Source organism: Uloborus diversus, chromosome 6 (assembly GCF_026930045.1).
Source record: "Uloborus diversus isolate 005 chromosome 6, Udiv.v.3.1, whole genome shotgun sequence".
Classification (NCBI taxonomy): Eukaryota; Metazoa; Arthropoda; class Arachnida; order Araneae; family Uloboridae; genus Uloborus; species Uloborus diversus.
The window spans coordinates 79,193,244-79,216,610 of record NC_072736.1 but is presented as its reverse complement, the minus strand read 5'-3'; the positions used below and the strand labels follow the sequence as shown (position 1 = coordinate 79,216,610).

The following is a 23,367-nucleotide window of genomic DNA, read 5'->3' as shown; positions in this document are numbered from 1 at the left end:
ATTTAAATAGAAAAAGCAGAATATTTACTTTAACAATTATGCAAAGTTGTATTAGTTTTTATTTTCAACCTGTATCAACTATTTAACGGTAAACTAATTTTAATATTCTGCGTTACAATAAACTGCTACATTATTAAATATGCTGCTTTACTAAGGTATAAAAGACGTATCTACAAATTACTAAGGAAAAAAGTGGTAACTGCGCAGATACAGTAAAACCTCGCTATAACGATATTTTGGGGACCAAAGAAATATATTGTTGTAGAGGGATATATTGTTATATCGAGGGCCTATATATTTTGATAATACAATAGGTTCTTTTTATTTAAATGTTATAGTATATGCATTACCTAGGTGTAAATGTTTTTATATATAGTATATTTGTAATACATTTATTGGCAAGGTGTTAATTATGATTAAATATTACTATCAATTGAAATAAATTCCGAGAATAAGCTCGTAAACATATCTCAAATCCGTTTTTATCGAAAAACATCCAATATTTTTGTTTGTTTGGCCGCTTTTTTGACTGTTAAGTCAACCAACAAGGTATACATTGAGTCCAAAGCACGAAAATGATCCTCGTTTGTGGATGGAAGACTTGAAAAAAATGTCCGCAGAGATTCCATTTATTGGGATATTTGTTGCCCTCATCTCTTGAAACCACTTCAGGACGGCAGCATCAATGTTTTCATTAGTCGCGACTTTTAGTCGTTTTCGCTTAGGATTAACTGAATTTGATCTCACAGCATCTTCAATATGTTTCCTCTTCTTGAGGAACGTTGCAACTGTAGATTGAGATAATCCATATTTCTTAACTGCATCAACCTGCTTCATTCCTTCATCAATATCGCTGATGACGTTGAGTTTATCTTGAAATGAAATTTGCTTTCTCCCTGCCATCTTAGGGAAAAATACACTAGTGAATAAAATCAAATCTTTCGTTTTCGTCGATCATGTGACAGTGATGACGCAATCAGACGGGAATGTTACACCTTTTCGGATCATCTTCATTTGCCACTCACTCAAAAAAAAAAAAAAAAAATTGAACATTTTCTGTTTTTTTACTTGGCAAGCATTTTTAGATGTTTAGTTTCCCTCTTTATGTGCATGTTTTCTTTTCCCAAAAAAGAAAAAAAAACACTGTGGTTTCAACAAAATAAAAGAAGAATTTCGGGGGGCGGGGGACAGTTTCAGCTCTTTACTCCTTTGGTCTAGACGCCTTTTGATACAAGGGCGCCTTTTCTTTTTGTTCATATGTGTTGCAAAAGAAATTTATACGATTGTACTGCTGTTTTATTTATTTTGGAAGGTGCATTTTTGTTTTGCCTTGTGAAAATGAACTATCTCCAGCGTGACGCCATTTTGGAAAAGCATTGTTTAAAATGTAGCGCGAAACTTGGAGCTAACCATTTTTAAAGAAAAAATAAAGTTTTAAGTTTTTTTTTTTTTGAAAATAGGAGGGGTTACTTTCATGATTTTACTGTACTTGAAAACCAAATTATCGTAATAAAGAGGGATTGAAAACTTTAAAAAACATCGCTTTACAGAGGTTTATTGCTGTAGAGAATATCGCAATATTGAGAGGAGGATAACATTAATTCCTATGCGAGTTCACCGGGACCACGAAATATTATCGTTGTAGAGGGATTTATTGTTGTATCGGATAGCGTTGTAGCGAGGTTTTACTGTACCACTTTAAAGGTACGTATTTATCACTTACGTACAAATTGCCTTAGCAAACTCCGCAAACTGTGCAGTTACAACTTTTTTCTTAAAGCTTTTAATATTTCGTGTTCGCAAATCGCCAAAAAAATTGACATTTAGGTAAATTAAATTACTAACGACCACCGGGTGAAAAATAACTCAATTTTGATAAAATGTGCAGATACCACATCTATGATTAGCACAGCAGTGTAAGAGTGCCAAGCTTTTATCGGGAATTTTCGACCTCACTTGCGACTTGAGCAAAAACTCCTGTTAGTTCTCGTTTGCTGTAAAGTATTTCTTAGAGCCTTGCTACTAATTATTGAATGCATACTTTGAGTTGTAACTCTATCAAGTGTACTGTAGAGCAGACATTTTAATTGACCATTCCTGAGCATGACTTCATTTCATAGTGAGTAAGCTCAGCAATGAAGGCTGTTTTTCTCCTGAAATTTCATAGTTTTCAACATTTCAGAGGACCAAAAACCTCATTATCTAACTGAAATTGTTAAAAAACTAAATGTTTTAAATCAGCTATAAACGAAATATTTTTTAGGAGAAAGGGGGAGCTCGAAATAACTTACTTTGGCTAAATCGGAACATCTTTTTAAGTCTGCACAATGTTTGATCCCTTAATTGACAACTTAAGGTTTTACTATATTTGTACAATAAAACAGTCAATACAAAGGAGAAATCAATTTGTGAAACATAGTAATGAAAAAAGTTTTTTAGTTTTGGCAGTATTTTCCCCAAGTTCAAACTCTTGTCTAAGTTTAAGTAGTTTAGAAGCTAAAAGAGTCACACTAACACTATTGTAACGTCTATACAGTCCCTTCCTAAGGCCCACGATGTAAATATCAAGTGCTTTTGAAATATAGTTCCTTCCTGTAAGTTTATCTATGAAGCATCACAGAAAGGAGGATTCTAGTTTAAGAGATATAAACTAATGTACAGAGTTTGAAAAATGTAGAGAATAAACTTTATGCTATTCTGAAGAAACTCTATTCAATAGTATGTTTGTTGCTCAAGCGTAGGCAAGAGGGTGAGGATTTGAGGATATACTTTCCTTCAAAAATGCAGAAATTTTTATTTTATTTTTATTGTAGAAAAGGTCTAAAACTAACCATATTCCCTTTGATATTCAACCATATCCTGCTCCAAAACTTTTTCTCATTATGCTGCAGATTTGTTGTATAGAGGCTCTGAACATATAAAGTTTAAGAATATTATCTATTTTTTTGCGACTTTAATCTGAACTGAGAAATATCCAGTTTACTATGCTTTAATAATAAGCTGATTTTTCTCAATTGTAAAACAATGGTTGAGCCAAATTAAATGAAAATTGGTACACAAGGTTAAATTTTAATGCTTCTAACAAATCTGGGATTTAAAAGAGAAGAGAGTTGCTATTTGAAATTTTAAAATTGATGCTCATTTGGACATGAAGATTATTTTTAATAAATGAATTTATATTACATTATTCCAAAAATAATTGACATTTTTCATGTTTATATGTCACAAGTATAAATAGTACTCAAAGTACTTTTTTTTTAACTGCATATCTGAATGAGTTTTCTTTTTTTTTTCCCCTTGTGCCTCTGTTTTGTACAAACTTAAATGCTTTCATATGTTTCTTTAAAAAAAAAAAAGCTTTGAATTCCATTTAAATTTAAAAAAAGAAAATGGGAATATTAGAAACTCACAAAAAGTAAATATATAAGAAATTTACATAGTGTTATTAAAATACCTAGTAATTATGACTTAGTTGACCTGCAGACCTTAGTTTGGATACATTTGTTACACCCTTTTAAATATTTCTTTCACTTGAGAAGTGATTCTTTTCTGAGGAAGTTAATAAAAGTTTTCTAATGAAAACTTTAACTTTTAACAATGTTAACAAAGCAACTTTTTTTAGAATTAACTTTGTTACTTATGCATAATTTTGATATTTTTGTTGTTTACGAAAAGTGTTGTGTTCCAAACAGAATTTAACTAACCAGACATCGTGGTTTCAACAGTGTTGATATCAGCATGTGCATCAATCCATAGAACACATAAATCATGCACTTGGGAATGACCATGTACAGTTCCAATGCCTACACTGTGATCACCACCAAGAGTAATGCACAGTCTTTCATCAGAAATCACATTTTTTACAGCATCGGATACCTGCAGAAACAATTTTTTAATCATTACAAAATCTCCAAAGAAAAAGCAAAAGATAATTATGTAAGAAATATCATACAATTCTACAAGAAATGACAGCTATACTGTTATAGAAAGAAACTAAATGTTGCAAATCAGCAAACAAGCTCTTGATGAAACTTTTAATGACGATTTAGCAAACTCATTGGGACCAAAACTTCTATACGTTGAATTAGGCCTATTCGTTATATTGGGATGAGAAAAAAGGCACTTTCCTTATCTAATAGCCCTAATAAGCAACTGTACAAAAATATCCATGATTAGAAAGTGTACCTACACTTTTTATTCAGCATTTTGGGACTTATTACACACTAGTTAATTTGAAATTTTAAAGTACTGAGTAGTATCCGTTGGATAATTTCCTCGATACTTGACTCAAAATAATTATCTTTCGACTTTATGGAGAGAAGAAAATACTGTCATTTACCGTCTTCTGCGTGAGATATGTTTTTATAGTTTCCAGGCCATGTAAAGCATTTTGAGAAAGTAACAGTTGTAATGGGAGTTTTTCAGAGCCGGATCTATGGGGGGGGGGGGCAAACCGGGGTTCTTGCTCCGGGCAGCAACTTCAGGGGGGTGGCGAATTCGAGAGGTGCTTCCGGAAGGAGAAAATTGCTTATTTTAAGAAATTCTCTGGACAGTACTTTAAGTATTCAATATTGAAATTTTGAAACTGGGGGAAAAAGAAAATAATGCATAAGTAAACTAAAACAATTTTCTTAACAGATACGATAAAAATTGTGTAGGTGGGATTTCATAACTTAACGACAAAAGAAGTCGGCAAAACGAGGCGGCGAGCAGCAAGCGACACTTTACACAGTCGTTTTTAATTGTTACAGAGGGAGATAAGTAAGCATTTTTGGTGGGACTGAAACGGAACATGTGTACTAGCCACTTAAATAGATTTGCCCAGAGTAAAATCAAATAAAATTATACTAAATATTGATTGTTTCTTCGCTGATCAACTGGCTTCTGGTGTAGGCACCGTGCTAACACCTATGGCGGCATATTTCAGAGGATGGCATATTTTACGATGTCCAGGTAAAATATAAACAAATAAATAAATATATATATATATATATACATATATATATATATATATATATATATATATATATATATATATATATATATATATGTGTGTGTGTGTGTGTGTGTGTGTATGTGTGTATATATTCTTTTTGCTTGGGATTGAAATTGTGCCATGCTTAAAACAATAAAATAGTTTTTCCTTCAAAAAATTTCTGAAGCGCACTTTTCTTAGAAACAGGGGGGAGGGGAGGGGTTGAGGGGCTGAGCCTGTAAATGTTTCTGAAAGCATTTAAGATCCAGCGAATAAACATATTGCTCTCCACCTTGGGCGCAAAAAGGAAGGAGATAATTTTGTCCCCTAATTAAAAATTAAAATGCCAATTTTAATATTATTTTTCAGTAGAAAATAAAAACTTCAGAAAACGCTATTGAAGATATTTTTACTAGCATTGATTTCTATAAGAAAAGATTATAAAAGTGCACAGTATCTAACACTTTCTTTTTTTTCTCTTTCGCGCTGGATACGAGGTAAATTACAAAATAAAAGTGAAAACTTTGTCATAAAAATATGCTAGAAGAATAAATTAAAAAATCTCTCACATTTATTCTGAAATAAAATGCTTGGTGGTCTAACCAAGTACGTTGTAGGGAATCGTGCACCTGTGTGCAGGTTTTTATAGGCTCCCCTATACGTTAATAAATCATAACCAATAAAATTAGTGCAGGAAAGATTAGTTTCTTTTTCTGCTTTTGTGTGTTACAGTTTTGTAGATAACTATTTTGACTTCTTGATAAACCAGCTCCTTAAAAAACCAAGTTAGCTAATTACTTTGCGATAAAAAGAGGCCCCCCCCCCTCCGCCCTCTAGCCGTTGCATAGAAATTAAAAATGATTTTTCCATGCAAAATCTCCCCTGCAAAAATCCAAAATGATGGGGCAGAATCCATCACTTAGGAAGTATAAGTTTGAAAAGTGTTGATTTGGATTGAGCAAATTCAAAACAGGGCATTGGCTTTATTTTATGAAGCTAAAGGACTGCAACCCCAGCTTGCTTCTCTCATCTACCCCCGATAATTATTGGCTGATGGAAATGCTTGGTCATATGTTCACCAACATCGGAATTAAAGTAGTGCACATAGAGTAAAATTAGAATAATGGGAGGAAGGACCGGCCTTGTCTCTCGGCAGCTATGATTTTACAAACCCATGGTTTATGGTCCTTCAGTTAAAAAAAAAGAGGATAAATAAATATGACAGCTAACAGGGGCCGCCGATACATTCGCGTGATTTTTTTAATGAAAATTATTATCCTGAAAATCATTGCTAAGTGGAGAAAAATGCATGGGTCGCCAAAATACGTTTGAAATAGAAAAACAAGTAAAATACAAAGAGAGATTAAAAATATTGTAATGAATACTCAGTAGCGTGTTCCCCCAAAAAATGAAAGTCGATATTTCAAATTGCACTCCCTTTTATATTTTTATTATAATGTCAAAACAATTGGAAAAAAAAATCATATAATTTGAACAAAGGCAGCCCATGCCGTCTTGCATATGAAAGTGTGTGAACCAATACTTGTGTGCACTTCCAAATTAAAAAAAAAAAAAAACAACTTTCTTTATGAACTCGAAACTTTACGTTAGTAAAACGTTTTCTTACAGCCCCACTGTACCACATGTACCGCACTAGACCTAAAATTTAAAATTTTCTTCAAAAAATTGATTTTTTGTCTATGTATTTTTTAAAAAATTAAAAGGTAAATTTTAAGAAATTATCAAACTGAAAAATATAAGCAATAAGGTTGGTAATTAACATTCAATAGAAGCTTTTGCTCTCATGCAATATTTAAGTTCCCACATAGAGTTCAAAAATATAGAAGTTTGTAATTTTTTCATTTTAAATACAGTATTTTTTCATTATTTATTTGCAAAAGTTTATTCTAGAATGTGTTCGCTAATAATTTTCAAAATTGCTAGTTTATTTAAATTTAAATAAATTTAAAAAAAATAGGAAAACACAATTTTCTGATGAAATTTGACAAATTTTATGCCTTCTGTTGGATACCTAAATATTTTTTAAATTTAGATAAATGCTTTTGCGGAACATGTGGGGCTGAAAAAAATTGTTTTATTAACATAAAATTTCAAGTTTCTAAAAAAAAAAAGACAATTTGGCCTAAAACACACTAATGTACTTCAGCCTAATTTACACTTTCAGATTCAAGTCGGCTCGTGTTGCAGTTGTTCAAATCATACAAAACTTTTTTTACAAATGTTTTGACATAAAAGGAAAAATGTAAGAGGATGTGCAACTTGAAAAATCAACTTTCATTTTTTCGAGGTCACCCTAATACTCACACCAGAAGTTCTAAAATGTTTGAATGTAAAAGTCATAAGAAAATTAATACTTTATCAAGAGATGCAAGAGGCACATTGAAAATAAAATGAAGTGGAAAAAAGACCTAAGGTATCGCCTTTAAAAGATAACCTCATCTGTTCAAAGTAGAAAAACTTCTTTTTCTAGGACTGCAAACGCTTACTTCTAGCAAATAAAAATATTAGACTGGAAACGGAAAACTTTTCTATGTAAAATCCAAGCAGACAATTGGTTTTGGAAAAAGAAAACTGGGGAAGCTTTTACTACAGTATGCTTGACAATAATTGAAATTAAAAATTAAGATAGGGACGTAGCCAAAAGTAGGGAAAAGTGGGGAACTCCAAACTCTTTTTTTTTTTTTTTTTTTTTGTCCTCAAAGATAGCCTGGAAGTGAGTTTTCAAAACTTAGGTTTTAAAATAACTCTGTGGAAAAACTCCATCCTTTGCTCTAACGTTATTAAAGATAGCCTACCCGAGGTTTTAGGACTGCCATTTCGAAAAACTTCTAAGAGAGTGCTTCCAAAGAGGGGTCTTCCCTCTATCTGTCACAATCGGAAATACTTCACAATAGCGTACTTGGAGTTTAAATTTTGGATAATTATTGTGGGAGGACACTCGATCTATAGATAGTCTAAAACTGTGTTTTTTAAACTACAATCTTAAACATTTTTCACGGACCTCCTTTGCCGGACACATTTGAATCGAACGTACAGTTATGTTTCCGAACTGCATTTTCGAAAATTTATCGGGGGAGGTTCCCCAGAACCTCCTCTCCCCCCTAACCAGGGTTGGCTTTTTGCCGGCAGAAACTGGTTTTTGCCCTGCCGGTGGCAGAAACTGGTTATAACCGGTAAAAACCGGCAGAAACTGGTAGAAACTGGCAAAAACTAGAAAACGTTTTTAATAGCTCTAGTAATTACTTAATGACAGGCAATTAAGTAAAATAAAATATATAACTCATTTCGTCATTGCAAAAACTTAATATAATAGTTATTTAATAATTAGTGTAAAAATATGTTAAATAACAAGACTGACATTTCTAAAGCAAAGTAAAATTTATTGTAGTTGAAATTGCTATGTGTTAGAAATTTTAGCCTTGTAATGTTGTAAGTAACAAATTTTTCAGTTTGTTTATAATTATTTTGTTTGCATTTAATATAAAGTGTGATATATCAAATATTTAAATAAATACAGATTTTTTTTTTATTTCATTAAATTCTAAAATTCAGAAACTTGTCATTTTACACTTAATATAACTGAATAAAGCTATTCTCAAAGAACAAAGAGCTCTCTCTCTCCCCCCTCCCAATTTTGATTTCTATGGAAAGCTAATAATCCAATTATATAAGTACTAACACAGTCTTCAACTTTGCTGTATGTAAGAAACAATATAATTGGTTAGATTCACTGACTCATAAATGTAAAGAGTTTCATTGGTTGAAACTAGGGGTGCAACATGGATGTCGATGTTTTGGAAACATCGATTTTTTTGTTAAAACATCGATGTTTTTAACATCGATGTTTTACTTTCAATGTTTTTGGACTATCGATGTTTTGGTTTCAATGTTTTTCCGATGCTGATGTTTTTGCATTTTAATTGAAAATTATCATAAAATTTTGCTCCAATCTTCTTGCTAGGTAATTAAGTTTACTAATGGAGTTGCCAAAAAAAAAAAATCATTTTTTGCACCCGTTTTATAAGAAAAATTTTTCTGCGTAGAGGATGATTTTTTTGAAGATGACTACAAGATAGTAAAAGATTAACTAGAGAGTAAAAAAGAGATCAAAGCTATTGGAAGAACCTGACACTGGTAGTCTGGTGCCAGAACTTGCAATCTATTTCAAGGCTAAAGTTCTTAAACTAAAGGAAAATCCTATAAGCATTTGATAGTGATGGAAACTTCTGTTCCATCGAAAGAGATGTTTCTCAGACTGGTGGGATAGTCTGCGAAAAGAGAAATGCCCTTCTGGGGGGACAAAGTAAGGAAACTTCTTTTTCTCCAAACTGTCAACACCAATATTCGGGCTTACTTATCAATTTCCTCCAACAAGTCGTCCGTCTATTACCTTAAATTTGTGTTTAATTATTAACTAACAGTACAACACATATTTCTTACTCTTAAAAATTATTGTTAGAGTTAATTTTGTATTTTTAAAATAATTTACACAACTTTTTCTCGTCATTCAACTGACGGTAAGTGCATGATGCATTTTTTCTTAGATTCTTTTTTGATGTAAATTTACTTTTAGCTTAATTCAGTTTGAAAATATTTCCTTATTACTATAACTAGATTGTATTAACCGGTGCTTGTCTTATTATCAATTTTTGCCCAACTATAATACCAAGCTGTTGCGAAATTATTCTTATTAAATTATATTTATGATTTGAGGTTCAGTATTTTCAATATATTCGTCGGATACGTATTCTTTTGTATTGCTTAAATTAGTGTAGTATATTCAAAAATGTATGTTATACATTGATAAAAAGATCGGTGTTTTAATTTCTAACATCGATGTTTTGATGGGATTGAAAGAATCTTCTCAAATTTCTCCTTTGTGCACAACAAATTAAGAAATTGTTTAGGTTAGAAACAGCGTCAAAACTTGTATTTTGTTACAGGCTGCTGCAGTGTGAAAACAATGTAAAATTTGATTTTGAATGGTGATAGTGTTGTAAATAAATTGTATTTGGGTTAATATTTAATTATTTTTCTTATACATTTTCTATTGTATGTCAGGAATTGCATTTATGTCATTTTTTGAGTTTCTGCCAGTTTCTGCCATAAATGTGGCAGAAAGGGGTTTTTGCCATGCCGGTTTTAACCGGTTTCTACCAGTGGTTTTTACCGCCTTGGCAGAAACCTGCCAACCCTGCCCCTAACGTAAAATAAATATCTAAAACTGTTTTTTAAACAATTTCAAAAAACTGCTGGGAGGTAGCCCCCCGACATCCCCTTTTCAGACTCAATATTATCCTTATAATTAAGTTCGTATTGCTTGTACTAAGGTCGAGTAATATGGCTCCCTGCTAAACCAGATGCTAAATCTTCTCTCTCTCTGGCTATTCAAACATGCGTATGAAACAATTAAGGGGTCGCCAAAAGCGTATCCCCCCTCCCCCAGTTCTTTGACCTAGCAACTCTCTTGCACACCCCTTCAAATGCTACGGAGCAACCCCCATGAACGACAGTTCCTAGAATAAGATAAAAACTCTGTAGAATTAACTCCCCTGAAAATTTCAACATAGCAGGTTGTGCCATGAACCTTTCTTGTAGGCATCCTTTAAATACTAGCGTTTCTCTCTCAGCAACTGCTTGTATTCCTTATTGAATACACGCTGTGATTCAGAGGATGGTATGTTCCCTTGCAGCGAAAAAGCAATAGGTGGTGAAAACTGGAAGATTAAAAGCAAAGCGTTCGTATCCGAACACTGAACTCGTTTTCCGAAAAATGGGGAAAAGGCTAGAAGGTTTTTAATTGCAATTTGTGTTACGGTACACCTCCATTTAAACAAAAACAATCGTTCATAATGATGATATTTTTAGTGCAAAATTATTTTTTAATCAAACCATATCGCATTTTACAGTTTATTAAAAATGTGAAAATTCAACTTGATAGAAAAATTTAAAGCAAGATGGGTGGATATGTTGGGGGTGGGGGTGGGCGGCATTTTGAGGGTTTGCCCAACTCAGAAAATTCCTAGATCTGGCACTGGAGTTTTTCACTATCGCCTTCTGCATCAGAATCGTTATTCATTGGTTGCTCTCTATCACCTTAAAAATGGCTGAGTCCCAGAAAAGTTTTTTTCTGCTTCAGACAAGATGGATGTATCATTTAGAAAACAATTGGATGTTTCCTAATTCAAATTAGCAATGAAAAAAATTCTTTGTTTGTTAAAATAATTCGTTAATTCGCGTTTTATTATTCGGTAAATAGAGGGTTTTGCCTTCATTTTAGTCCGAGAAAAAGAAAAATTTGTTAAATCTCGAAATTTGTTAAATAGATATTCATTAAACCGGGGTTCGACTGTATCATAAAAATAAACATTTTATAGCAAAAGACTTAGTTATTGTAAAGAATGGATGATAAAGCTTCTCAATAAATCATGACATTTTCTTCAACTCCCCCTTCCTCTTGTTTTCTTTCCTTCAACTATTGGTTGCACAAGATTGTGATTGCTAATTAAAGTCCCCCCACCCCCGAGCAAAAAAAAAAAAACTTTACCTAAATACTAAGTTTGAACAATTTTCAGAAGCAACTCATTTTTATTTTTGTGGTGTGATGTTGTACGTTTAAATTAAAAAATCAGTATAAACTGAGAATGCATTTTATAAAATATTTCCCAAGACAGAAACATCCCTTCTGAAATATTGTGCTCTATTTGCATTCAAATTTGGTAGGTTAAATATAATTTAAGATACATTGGGGTAGAATTTCATAATTAATGTATTCGTATTTTTTATAAACTTTTTATCTATTTCCGGTGTAATCTGCAGAAAGGTGCGAACCCGTCGGAACATATGAACTTCACTAATCGCTAAATTTCATTTCAATTCTTTATTATTCATTGAAAGAAAATTTTAACCTTTTCATCAAGAACAAAATATGTTTTTTAGGTATGTATAAAATATTTTAAAATCATAAATTATATCAAACCTTTTTACATGCTGCTCCCACAGTTATAGGAAACCTTAACTTCCCACCTGAAGGCTCTACTACATTTTCATCAAAGTGCACATTTCCATAGTCCTTGATATTTAAACCTAAATCATAAGGATATAAGAATTGGTTAAACATAAATGTCTAAAAAGAATGACAAATTATGATGGATTTTTTTTTTTTAACTGTGCAAAATTATTTAGAAAAGAAAATTCCATTGTTTCATTGATTTTGCTGCTCTTGCAAGTGAGTTAATGCCAAAAACTAGAGTTATTTCCATAAGCAACGACAATTTTTATAAAAAATCAGCTGAAATTCCATCAAGTGTTATGCCAGAAATCTATGGTATGTACAAAAAATAATCGTGATACAAGTGAAATTCATAGAAAAAAAATTAATTTTTTATCTAGGAAATAAGAAAAAAAGCGCAGTTAATATTAAAAAAAAAAAAAAAAAAACCTATTTATTTAAAAGAAGAGTAAGTTAAACATTTATTCTCAAAGAATTTATTTAAGTATCTTAGGTATATCAAATCCTTAAATTAGATACTGTTTAAAGAATAGTCATAACTATCCTACATAAGAACATTTAAAAATAAATAAATAACATTCCAAAAATATTCAGTACAAAAAAGATACAATTCGAAAATGAAAAAAAAAAATTGATAGATAAAAGATACAATTTTTACATGTAAAAAGCACAGACAATACTTATTACCTCAGACACATTTTTTTCTTTTACTTAAATAGCTTTCATTAACTTCATTTGCAAGGTGTAAAAATCAATAGACCTCTCAATCACAAATAATATGGAACTTCAGTATAGAAATTAAATCAATAATAATTGAATTTCTCGTTAAGTCAAAACAATCACAACAGGGGGATGGGGGATTGGTTATAAGAGACAAGTTCTCTCCTTCACTACCAGAGGTGAAATGGTAATTCTATGTCTATATAACTAAAGAAAAAAAGTCTTGCTCAAGAAACCAGTCTTGCATACATTTTGCCTTAATAACTTCAGATGTTGTTTGGTGATTTTGTTTCATGCTTTGCATAGTGCTTGTCTATGACTAGGGCATAAGATTCTGTTCAGCTCCCTCCCCCCCCCCCCCCCTGACTAAGACCTCAAATGCTGGGTCCTTCACTTCTTAATGGGATTGTTTCCGAAATTTCAAAACTATTTTTTTCTGAAAGAGCATGCTTAAAAACATAAGATTTGACCATTTAAAAAATAATTTGACAAAGTTTAGTATTTTTAAGTTATCTTAATTGGTGCGCAGATTCAAATTAATTTTTTACGCTTCTGCATGTGACATCAAAGCGATGAAATGCCATTCACTGATCCTATTAATGCAGAGCGCAATATCTAATTTGCTTTTGAATTATTATAACCTGGAAATGTGGTAGACGTAAGGTGTAAACATTCAATACGCCATTGGAGTGCACGCCGAAGTACACCACTTGTGACGTCATAAAGACCACGCCTTGTTTTAAAAATCGAACATTTAAAAAAATTAATTAAAAATTAAATGTTGGAAAATGAAAGTATTTTCTGGGTTTATGTTATTTTATTTTATTATTTATTTATTTTTTTGCTCATTCTATCAACTTCAGTGACTAAAGTAGTACTTTCAATTGAAGGAAACAATCCCATTGTAGGTACTGATTGATCTTTAAAAACTAGGAGTATTTAGATATGCATATACACAATATTTTTGGGGTTTTGTCAAAAAAATAACAATAATAATGCTTAAATAGTTTTACTAGTAGCCATTTTTTAGCCTTTTCTGATTTAAAGATTGAAGCCCCAGGGGTTTTTGGCTCTGTGCAAGGTTACCTTTAAATAGGCTGCATGAAATTTTTAGCTATATTTTTTTGAATAATATATTTATCAAGTTATATATTAGAAGTTCTTAATCAACAACTTATCAAATAAATTACCAAAATCTTTTAGTTCTTTGATCAAACCAGCTTTTCGAATGACATCGGGAGTTTGATCAACACCACTTCGTTTCTAGAAAGAAAAAAATCAGTTTAACTAATCATATGGTTGATTTTTCTATTTTAGCATATTGGAATTTTATCAGTAGTGAATCTTTTAGATAACAAATTATGGAAAAAACTAAAGCTTTGAAAAAAATAATTACACTGGTAAACAAGGTTTCTGTTCCTCAATAAGTAAGTGGAGACTTTTATATTTTAAGTGGTGTTGAAAAAGAATATAACAATAAAAATATTCCATCACCCACAAATTTTTGAAAAATTTAAACTCTATAAAATCTCAATTTAATGACATTTCAACACATGTGCAATATTTTTGTCGTTCTTCCTAATTTTCATACTTTATGTTGCTGTAAATGCCATAACAGCAGATTCTCTCTTATAAACCCTATCACAACCTTCTAATAAGATTCCAACAGTAATCCTGAGCATATTAGGAGTGAACTGGTGATATTGTGCTTCAATTGCAGAAATATCCTCGTAGAAACGCTTTTCATGCTTGTCGCTAACAGCTCCCATACTTTCAGGGGAAAAATTTAAGCGAGATGCCAAAAAAGAAAAAGGTCAATGATATTGAACATCCTAATTTGCTGTAACTTTTTAACAAGTCTTTAATTACTTTTTCATATTTAGGACTACTGTTATTTCCTACGAATAGTGTCACACCATTTTAAAAATCAAGCCATGCTGTTTTTCCTAAATCATTTAAAACTAGCTTTAAAATGTTGGTCCTTCATAAGCTTTCCAATTTGTGGGTCTATGAAAATACCCTTGTGAGTGATAGGAACTGTTTCTGCAAATACTGAAATCTACACGATTTGTTATCCATTGCTTTTACGAAATTATTCATTAATCCCAACTTTATGTGTGAAAGTAAGAGAATATTTTTTTAAAATCATTTACAGGAACCTTTTGAATTTTTGTTTTCACATGCAATATGTTTGCGCTCTGGTCATTTTTTTTTTTTTTTGATGTAATGTTCTGTTTTACCCTGCTGTCCCACTTGCACAAAAAATTGCAGTATTTTTTACTATAGAGAAGCAATATATTCATATTTTTGTAAGATTCTTTCAATATCCAAAAAAGAGCTGTGGTGGAAACCAAAGGTAGGGCATTTCCATGTGCCGGAAGAATACTTCAACTACCGTGATCTAGTATGAAACCGAAATGATATGGAACCAGGGCTGGCAAGTTTCTGCCAGGGCGGTTAAAACCGCTGGTAGAAACCAGTTAACTGGCATAGCAAAAACCACTTTCTGCCACATTTTCGGCAGAAACACGCAAAAACTCTCAAAGTGACAAAAAAAAAAAAAAAAAAAATTAAAAATAATTTGAATTTTGACATCTTGAATTCAAATGTTTTTCGCAATCACGAGTGTGTGTATGCAGGCGTGTGTGTTTGTGTGTGGGGTATGTGTTTGTGTGTAGGGGCATGTGTGCTTGTGTCTGTGTGCTGGCATAAGTGTGTGGGTAGTTGTGTGTATGAATGTGAGTGGGGGGGGGGTATGTGTATGTGTGTGTAGGCATATGTGTTTATGTCTGTGTGCAGGCATGAATGTGCAGGTAGTTGTGTGTATGTGTGGGTGTCTGTATGTATGTGTGTGTAAGTGTTTGTATGTGTGTGTGTGTGTGTATAGTTGTGTATGTATGCACGTGTGTGTAGGACATAGATGCACCCTGGAGACGGCTTTCTCTATATGAGCAGCATCGTGAGGAGCCCATCAATGGTGATGGTGCGGAGGGTGGTGGTGGGAAAAATCAAAAGATGCCCAAAACAGTCAAATGAGAACAATAAGCAATTGTGATTGCTCAAAAAAAAAAAAAAAAAAAAAACTATTGACAAACAGTAGAAAATGCATGGAAAAAATAATTATTAACCAAAGCACAGTTTAATTTACAATACTATCACAATTCAGAATCAAATGTTACATTGTTTAGACTCTGCAGTTGCTTCTTGGAAAAGATGTTCCAAAAATATAAAGTTTCTCAATTTAATATGCACGAATGAGAAACTTTAGAATATTCTTGCAACAGAAGAGCTAGCAATCAATGCATCAAGGAACAAGCAATATTCATGAAACTTTCAAATTATATATTTTTTTTAACTGGTCCATCGTGTATAGTGATGTAACCCAGGAATTTATTTTTAGGGGTAAATACCCAGGGTATATACCCAGGTAAATACCCGAATTGGGTATATGTCATTCCATGTCAAATCAACCAATAAAAAATAAATTTTTAAGGTCAATGTTTTAGAATGTAATGATTTTTTACCTGTCTATGATACACACCTCCATGATGACAAATCTGAAGTTTCAAATTATTTCAACAATTCTTTCCAAAGTTATAAATTTTTTTAACCCTGGAAGCATCTTAAATTTTACATTGTTTAGTAATCTTTAAAAGGCTATTATCAAAGAACTAATTGACTTAAAAGGTTAAAACTTGTGCAGTTTTGTTCAGTATTTTAGGAGGTTTTAAAAAAATATATAACAAAACAGCTACAAAAAAAAAAAAAAAAATTTGCAAAAATTAAAAATCAAAATTTTTAATTTTCTTGAAAAAAAAAAAAGGTACTTAGTCCTCTTTAAGCAACATGAATTCAAAATTTCATGATGGCATTTTTGTGGTATCATGGAGAAAAAAAAATTTTCTCTTTCAAACAGTTGCTTTAATTTTATTTGTAAAAAACATTTGTTCTAATGAAAAGTAGTTAAGGTTTAAACCGGGACTATTGCGTAGAAAAACAAGTACTTGGCAGTATTGCAAGCATATTAACAAGTTTAAACAATTTTTTCGGTGAAAAAATATTTATTATTGAATAAAAAATCTAAATTTTATTTAAATTTGAAAACTTCAATTTAAAAGTTACTGAAGCTTTTTTAGCCATATTTCAAAAACAAATTTAAGTCTTATTTATATATAATTTAATTGCTACAATATAAAAATTAATATTTTTTTAAGCCCATTTAGAAACAGTTTGAGATGTGTGTAACTCACTTTGATACTACAGAACTCGATTTGTAGGTCCTATAGTATAGATATACTTTCTTCTTATGTAAGATTTCAATTGCTTTTGCCATCTCCTCTTTCGAGACTTGGTATGTTCTGCTTGTAGCAGTGACAGGATGTAATTTGCACAGAACAAAATTTTTAGGAATGGTCAAAATGTCTGTTTTTCTTGGATAAATGAATGATGATGATGGTTCGCTAGGATGAAGGAAAGAAACCTGGATTTCTTCTTCTACCTGATCTTTTGAAATTAAATATCCTATCCATCATTTGCTGTCATAGGCACAAGCAATATAGCCCACAATTTCTTCAAACTGTATATCCCCATTATGAGGGCTCATGAACTCAGGATCCTCTGTACTAGAGCCTGGTTTTGGATCTTTGCTGAACTCATTCATAACATCATCAGTTTCAGGAACTGAAGAATGTTTTTGCTTACTTAATTGCATGCGACAAGCAGTACAAATTTTCATTCCATCTTCAATGCCATATGTTAGTGTTGTCATCCACAAGCTTGCAGTTCTTAGATCTTTTTTCACCCAATGTCCTTAATTTTTAAATGGATTGCAGCAAAATATGCTGCAACAACTCATTTTCAACTGAAAGTTGGCTCTTAACAAAAATATGCATAAATTTAACATTAAAATAAGAATAAAACTTGGAAAAAAATTTCTCAAAGAAAGCAAGCAGTAAAATTTAGAATGTGCACTGTCCAAGAACATACAAAGTACTGAAGATTTCAATGCCTCTGTAGTGGGAGAAAGCAGACGGGTTTCATATTACACCAGGAGAAAGCCTAAGGGTTTGTTACAGCAGGCAGCTGATGAGTGGAAGTGGTTACTTAGGGGATGGGTAGCAGGGATGTAGGTGCTGAAGCATGACTCATGATGGTCAAGCCCTTCTAGTGTATCAACCCATGAACATAGGATTGAAAAAATGTTGATTGGAGAATTTTGCTTTACTGAATTATTTCTACACTTTCAATTACGGACCATTTGCCATCGATAAGTAGACTAATATATTTTCGGTTAATAAATTTAAATTCTTGGCTATTTAAAAAAACCTGCATATATATATATATATATATATATATATATATATATATATATATATATATATATCAGGGGTCTGGCCAGAGGTCGAAATTAGCATCAGCTACTTAGGTGCCATTGGCAACCAATTTTTTTTTCTTAGGTGCCGTTATGCTTTACTTGGTTGCAATTTGCAAATGCGTTCAATAACATGCTGAAATTTATACTAAACTATAATATGCATGAAAACAAGCTGATATATATGTACAATGCATTAAAATAATGCATTTTGAAATCACCTGCTAAGTTTATACAAGTACCATAATTACTATTAACTTAATTTAGTGACATAAAACCAAAAAAAAAAAAAAAATTCTAGTTTTTAAAAGTATTAAAAATGTTGACGAGATGCAAAAGGATTGCAATCTCGAACATGATACGCAATTTTCCACAAAATACAAGTTTAGTGTTGGAATGATTTCGAAAATAAATTTATTCATTAAAAAGAAAAACAAATGCAGAAAATAAGTTAATCTGAAGTGGCATGCGACTAATTGTCAAAAAATATTAATATATTTAGAAGATGCAAAAGGATTGAAAGGTCAAAAGCGAGAATACACTTCCCGCAAAGCACGTGCTCATTGTCCGCATGTTTTGAAAAAAAATAATATATTATAAATTAAAATAAAAAAGAAAAAAAGCTAACCTAATCGTAGCATATGTAAAAATAACTTCTATATTTTAAAAGTATTATAATATCGGCAAGATGCAAAAGGATTGCAATATCAAACACCGGAACTATTATTCCGAGAAGAACGTGTTCAGTATTGAAAATTGCATTTATGATGTGTTTTGAAAAACAATTAAGCGCAATTTAATAAATATCTTTAAAAATAATAATAAAAATAAAAAAAGCGAATGAACCGCCTGCACTAATCAACAAGAAAACTACTTATTGTTTCAAATCTTGCAGTAGGACAACCATCGATGAATCCAGTATCTTCTTTTTTTTCCAAAATCTTTACAGACTTTACATACCATCAGGTCTTCACCCTTTTTTCCCAACCACGGAAACTGCTTTTGCCATTTGATGAAAGTTGCAGCGTTGACACTTTTCCGTGTACATTTAGAAGTCGCATCTACTTCGTCATTATTTTTTTCCATTTCGACTTCATCGGCAATCCCTGGCCGTTTATTTCCGCTAGTATTTAGTGGCGTAAAATATGACTAAGTTACGTTTACTCATATTTTCAATAAATAAAAAATGATGGTAGCGATGATTAAAAAAAAAAGAAAGAAAAAAAGATGAGCGAAATCCTGTGCGAAAAAAAGGAATCCTCGTGCTCGCCGTGCGTTCGTGTTACAACAGGGGGGGGGGGGGGAGGGGGGTCGAACTTGAAACATGAAAAAGATCAGACTATCTGCTCAAACAACCCTGAGATGAGTCCGGTTTTGGAGGGGTGGGGCGATCGGGGGTAAACAACACTAAGGGAACGAAGGGGAGAAAAGATTACTCCAGAAAGAGGAGGAATGGAGGGGTGTGCTTGCAATGACACTGGCTGCTACAGTTCGCGGGCGAAGGTGGAGGGGGGGGGGGAATTGTTCAAGCTTTTCCGACTGAAAGCGATACTTCCAGGAAATTTGCCGCGATCGCAACGCACGCAGATGTTTTTGGAGACAAATCTTCCGAAAGTGAAAGCTTATTAGGGGGGAAAGCTAGGCGTCACAGTGACGACTACGTTTCAAATCGCGGTCGTCAAAATGAAATTTACAGTTGCAAAATACGACTAACGACCGCTAATTTCGAGCACTGGGTCTGGCCAGAGGATATTTGGGTCCGTTAACGGACCCTTCACAAAAATCCGATCAACCAAAACGGACCTTTCACAAAATCCCGATCAAACAAAACGGACCTTTCACAAAATCCTGATCAACCAAAACGGACCCTTCACAAAATTCTGATAAACAAGACCAGATCTTTCACAAATTGTTTATTGAAAGAGCAAATCTGAAAGCAAAATAACGCATATTAAACATTACCTTTTTTAAAGTCAAATTAGAGGGATATGCTCACACAAACACATTGAAAAAAAAATCGGCACTCTTGTGATGCTCCTGCAAGCGATAATTTGCTACTGCCAAATAAATATAATGCACTGCCAAATAAATATAATGAATGCGTGTTGTTTGTTTCTGGGAAAGAAATTAACAGCTGAAAAAAAGTTTGGTTTTAAATAATTTTGTTTATTTTATCACAGCTAATTAGCAGCGGTGTTGTTGAAACTTTTCTGAAAAAGCGTTGGTAAGCACTTTTCTCCCTGCTCCTGATTTAATAAACAATAACAATAATATATATCAGTGAAATGAACTTAGAACTGCAAAGGGATAGTAAGGGTGGGGGAAAAATATGATCGCTTCAGATAGGGTTACCAACTTCAAAATTATCACCATTTAGCGTCTGGCGGTTAAACCTTTATAATGACTTGATTAGAAAATATTCTCATTTTACAAGCTTGTCAATATTTGCATTTTTATGGTGCAGTGCGATGCTTAACTGTTATTTTGGGAGAAAATTAGGTATATGGGTTTGATTTTACGATGTTAACAAGGATGATTAACTTTAAATAAACTCTTTTACTTGCCGTTTTTTTTCTTTAGATGTCTACATTTTGAAAAATACAATCTTTGAACATCCAATATGATAATCATATTTTGTTCTTTTTTCAAGCTAATTTGAATTAAGGACAAACCTTGAATTAAGGATTTATTATTAGGATGCAAATAAATGAAAAGTCTCTATTTTGTTAGAACACTTATTTTAAATTTTTAAAGCAAATTCCATTTTCTTTTATGAGTCAAAAATTAAAATGCTGAATCTATGATTTTTTTTTTTTTTTTGCTTCAACTGTGTCCACAAATATTAATGATATGTTTATCATAGGACTCTAAAATGCAATTTTAAAATAATTTTATCAAAAATATTTCTTTTACAAGCCGTTTTTATACTTTTGATGCCTTCACTTCGAGAATAGCGATCTCTTTGCATCTGCTATGGGAATCCGATTTTTTGAATTTTTGATGTTTAGTACGCTTTGTTAAGAGATAAACAAATAAAATCTCTTTTTATTTTTTTAAATCATATAATTTATAAGTTTTAAACGAAATTCTGTGCTTTTTAAGAGTGTCTTGGGTCAAATAGTTAAATGCTGAACCCCCCCCCCCCCCCACACGTCTGTTTTTTTTTTTTTTTTTTGCTACCTGAAACAGCGATGCCATACCCCCCCCGCCCCCCTTCCCGCTAAATACCAAAAAAACACCCCGGAATGATATTCTCAACATAGAAGAGAAAAATACTCAACTTTAAGTTTAAATGATGCAGTTTGTGCCCTCTCTAAGTTATAACATTTTGTTTTAAGAAAAGATTTTTTTTTTTTGCAAAATTATTTGATTTTTCACAAAATTAATTCACTTTTCAAAAAATTATTTGATTTTTTCACAAAAAACGGACCCTGTGAAAAATCCTGGACAGACCCCTGTATATATACATACATATGTATATATTTCTGTATAAATAAACATCTGTATATATTTAAAGGAATCAAGCCAAGGGTGCCAATAACACCTACTCAAATACTGTACAGCCCCCCCCCCCCCACAGGGATGAAACCTCTTTACAGAGAAAAATGCCCCTTAAACATCCCCTTAAAAATCTTAATGGCACAGTCTTTGCCATCCCTCCACCCCCTTTGGACGATCCAGCTGATCAAGCAGTATGAATTGTTACATGAATAAAGATGTTGAAAGAGGAAGTATTTTTTTTTTCTTATGATACCACAATAATGCCATCATGAAATTTTGCATAAATGTTGCTAAAGTAAGACTCAATAACATAATTTTTTTTCAAAAAAATTAAAAATTTTGATTTTGAGTTTTTTTAAATTAAAATTTTTTTTTTCAAAAAATGTTTAAAAAAAAAGAAAAAGGTAGAACTAGGTCATGTCACATATTTTATAAAACCTAATTAAATACAGAACACTACCAGTTTTAACTCTTTGAGTCAAATAGTTTTTTAATTACGACCGTTTAAAGAAAACGTGTCAGGAAAAATTTTCAACTTCGTCAAAACTTTAAAATGTTATAATTCGAAAACAAATGAGTGAAAATCCAAAACTTTGTATATTTTCTCTGTTGTGGTAATACTCCATTGGAACAAAAAATGAGCAAAATCTAAAGACATGACGTTTTGACCATTGGTTGATTTGATATGGAATTTCCCACATGTTGCTTTAACTTTTTGAACATGAGAAATTTAATTGCACAGATTTCTTTCCAAAAAATTTACATTTCTTACGAAAATTCCTAGTACACTCACAATTAAATTTCACAAAAACTTAGCAAAGCTAAATAAATTAAAGCAGTAGCAGAATTGCATTTGACACTTCGCAGTTAGTAACCTGTTTTTCAAACTTTTAATTCTCGCATAAAAGCAGTAGCTTTAATCAAGTGGGGAAAGAAAAAAAAAAACTCTTTCCATACTACCTTCCAAGTGGGAGAGAAAAAAATGAAGAGAAAATAGCCATACTTCTTAGCAAATAAACTTGAAGTAATGTACTGCAAAACTAAGCATATCTATTTTTAAGGAACCACAACTCAGCACTTCGATTCTGAATCCGCAAAACTTTAGGAAAGACGCATTCATGTTCGTGTAAATAATTGTAAAATAATACATTACATTACTCACTTGACCTTTACTGATAGGTGCACCTATTAAACCAATAGGTTTTGTAGAAAAAGAAACTCTTTTAATCAAACAATAATTATTGCACAATAACTTTTTCATGCTGGAAGAGAAATTCATCTTTTCATTAAATAAACAACCAGAAAGGATATAAAAAAGTTATTAGAACGTAACAGTTCATTGCTGGTATGAGCTAAGACAAAGTATTTCGTCATTGGTCTGATTTGTTTACTAATCCATGTACAAAATTTACCGCACTGATTCTGATCAGTGACGTCAAAGATATTCATTTCATTTCATTTACTTGGTTCATATTTTCTAGCAACCTTTGAAGTAACTTGGCGTGGTTTCAGACGTCCTCGATATTTGGCGATCACGCTCGCGTTGTTTTTTGGCAGCAACTGCTGCGCCTCAGCGCCTCGTGCTTTTCTCAGCATTCTTTCCCATATGGATAGAATTTTAATGATCTAATTATTGTAATTATGGAGAAATGATTTTTGAAGTAGGGGCGAAGTTTTCTTCATTTGAACAAATTAAAATACACCAATGTTTTTGGCGGGCGAGAGTGCCAAAAAAAGGAAAGAAGACAAAAATGAAAGGAAATCCAA

The 23,367-nt window shown here is 32.1% G+C and overlaps 1 protein-coding gene across 1 annotated transcript in view; it reads right to left on the bottom strand.

Annotated features, from left to right (window-relative positions):
- Positions 1–23,002, bottom strand: part of LOC129223988 (arginase-1-like) — a 59,058-nt gene extending 36,056 nt beyond the window's left edge. Inside the window, exons 1-4 of the mRNA XM_054858380.1 lie at positions 22,763–23,002; positions 13,919–13,991; positions 11,976–12,082; positions 3,705–3,876 (exon numbers count right to left, since the gene is read on the bottom strand). Coding sequence (XP_054714355.1) covers positions 3,705–3,876; positions 11,976–12,082; positions 13,919–13,991; positions 22,763–22,879 — 469 coding nt within the window. The 5' untranslated portion in view covers positions 22,880–23,002. The remainder of the gene's footprint in view (positions 1–3,704; positions 3,877–11,975; positions 12,083–13,918; positions 13,992–22,762) is intronic.
- Between the last annotated feature and the right edge of the window lie 365 nt (positions 23,003–23,367).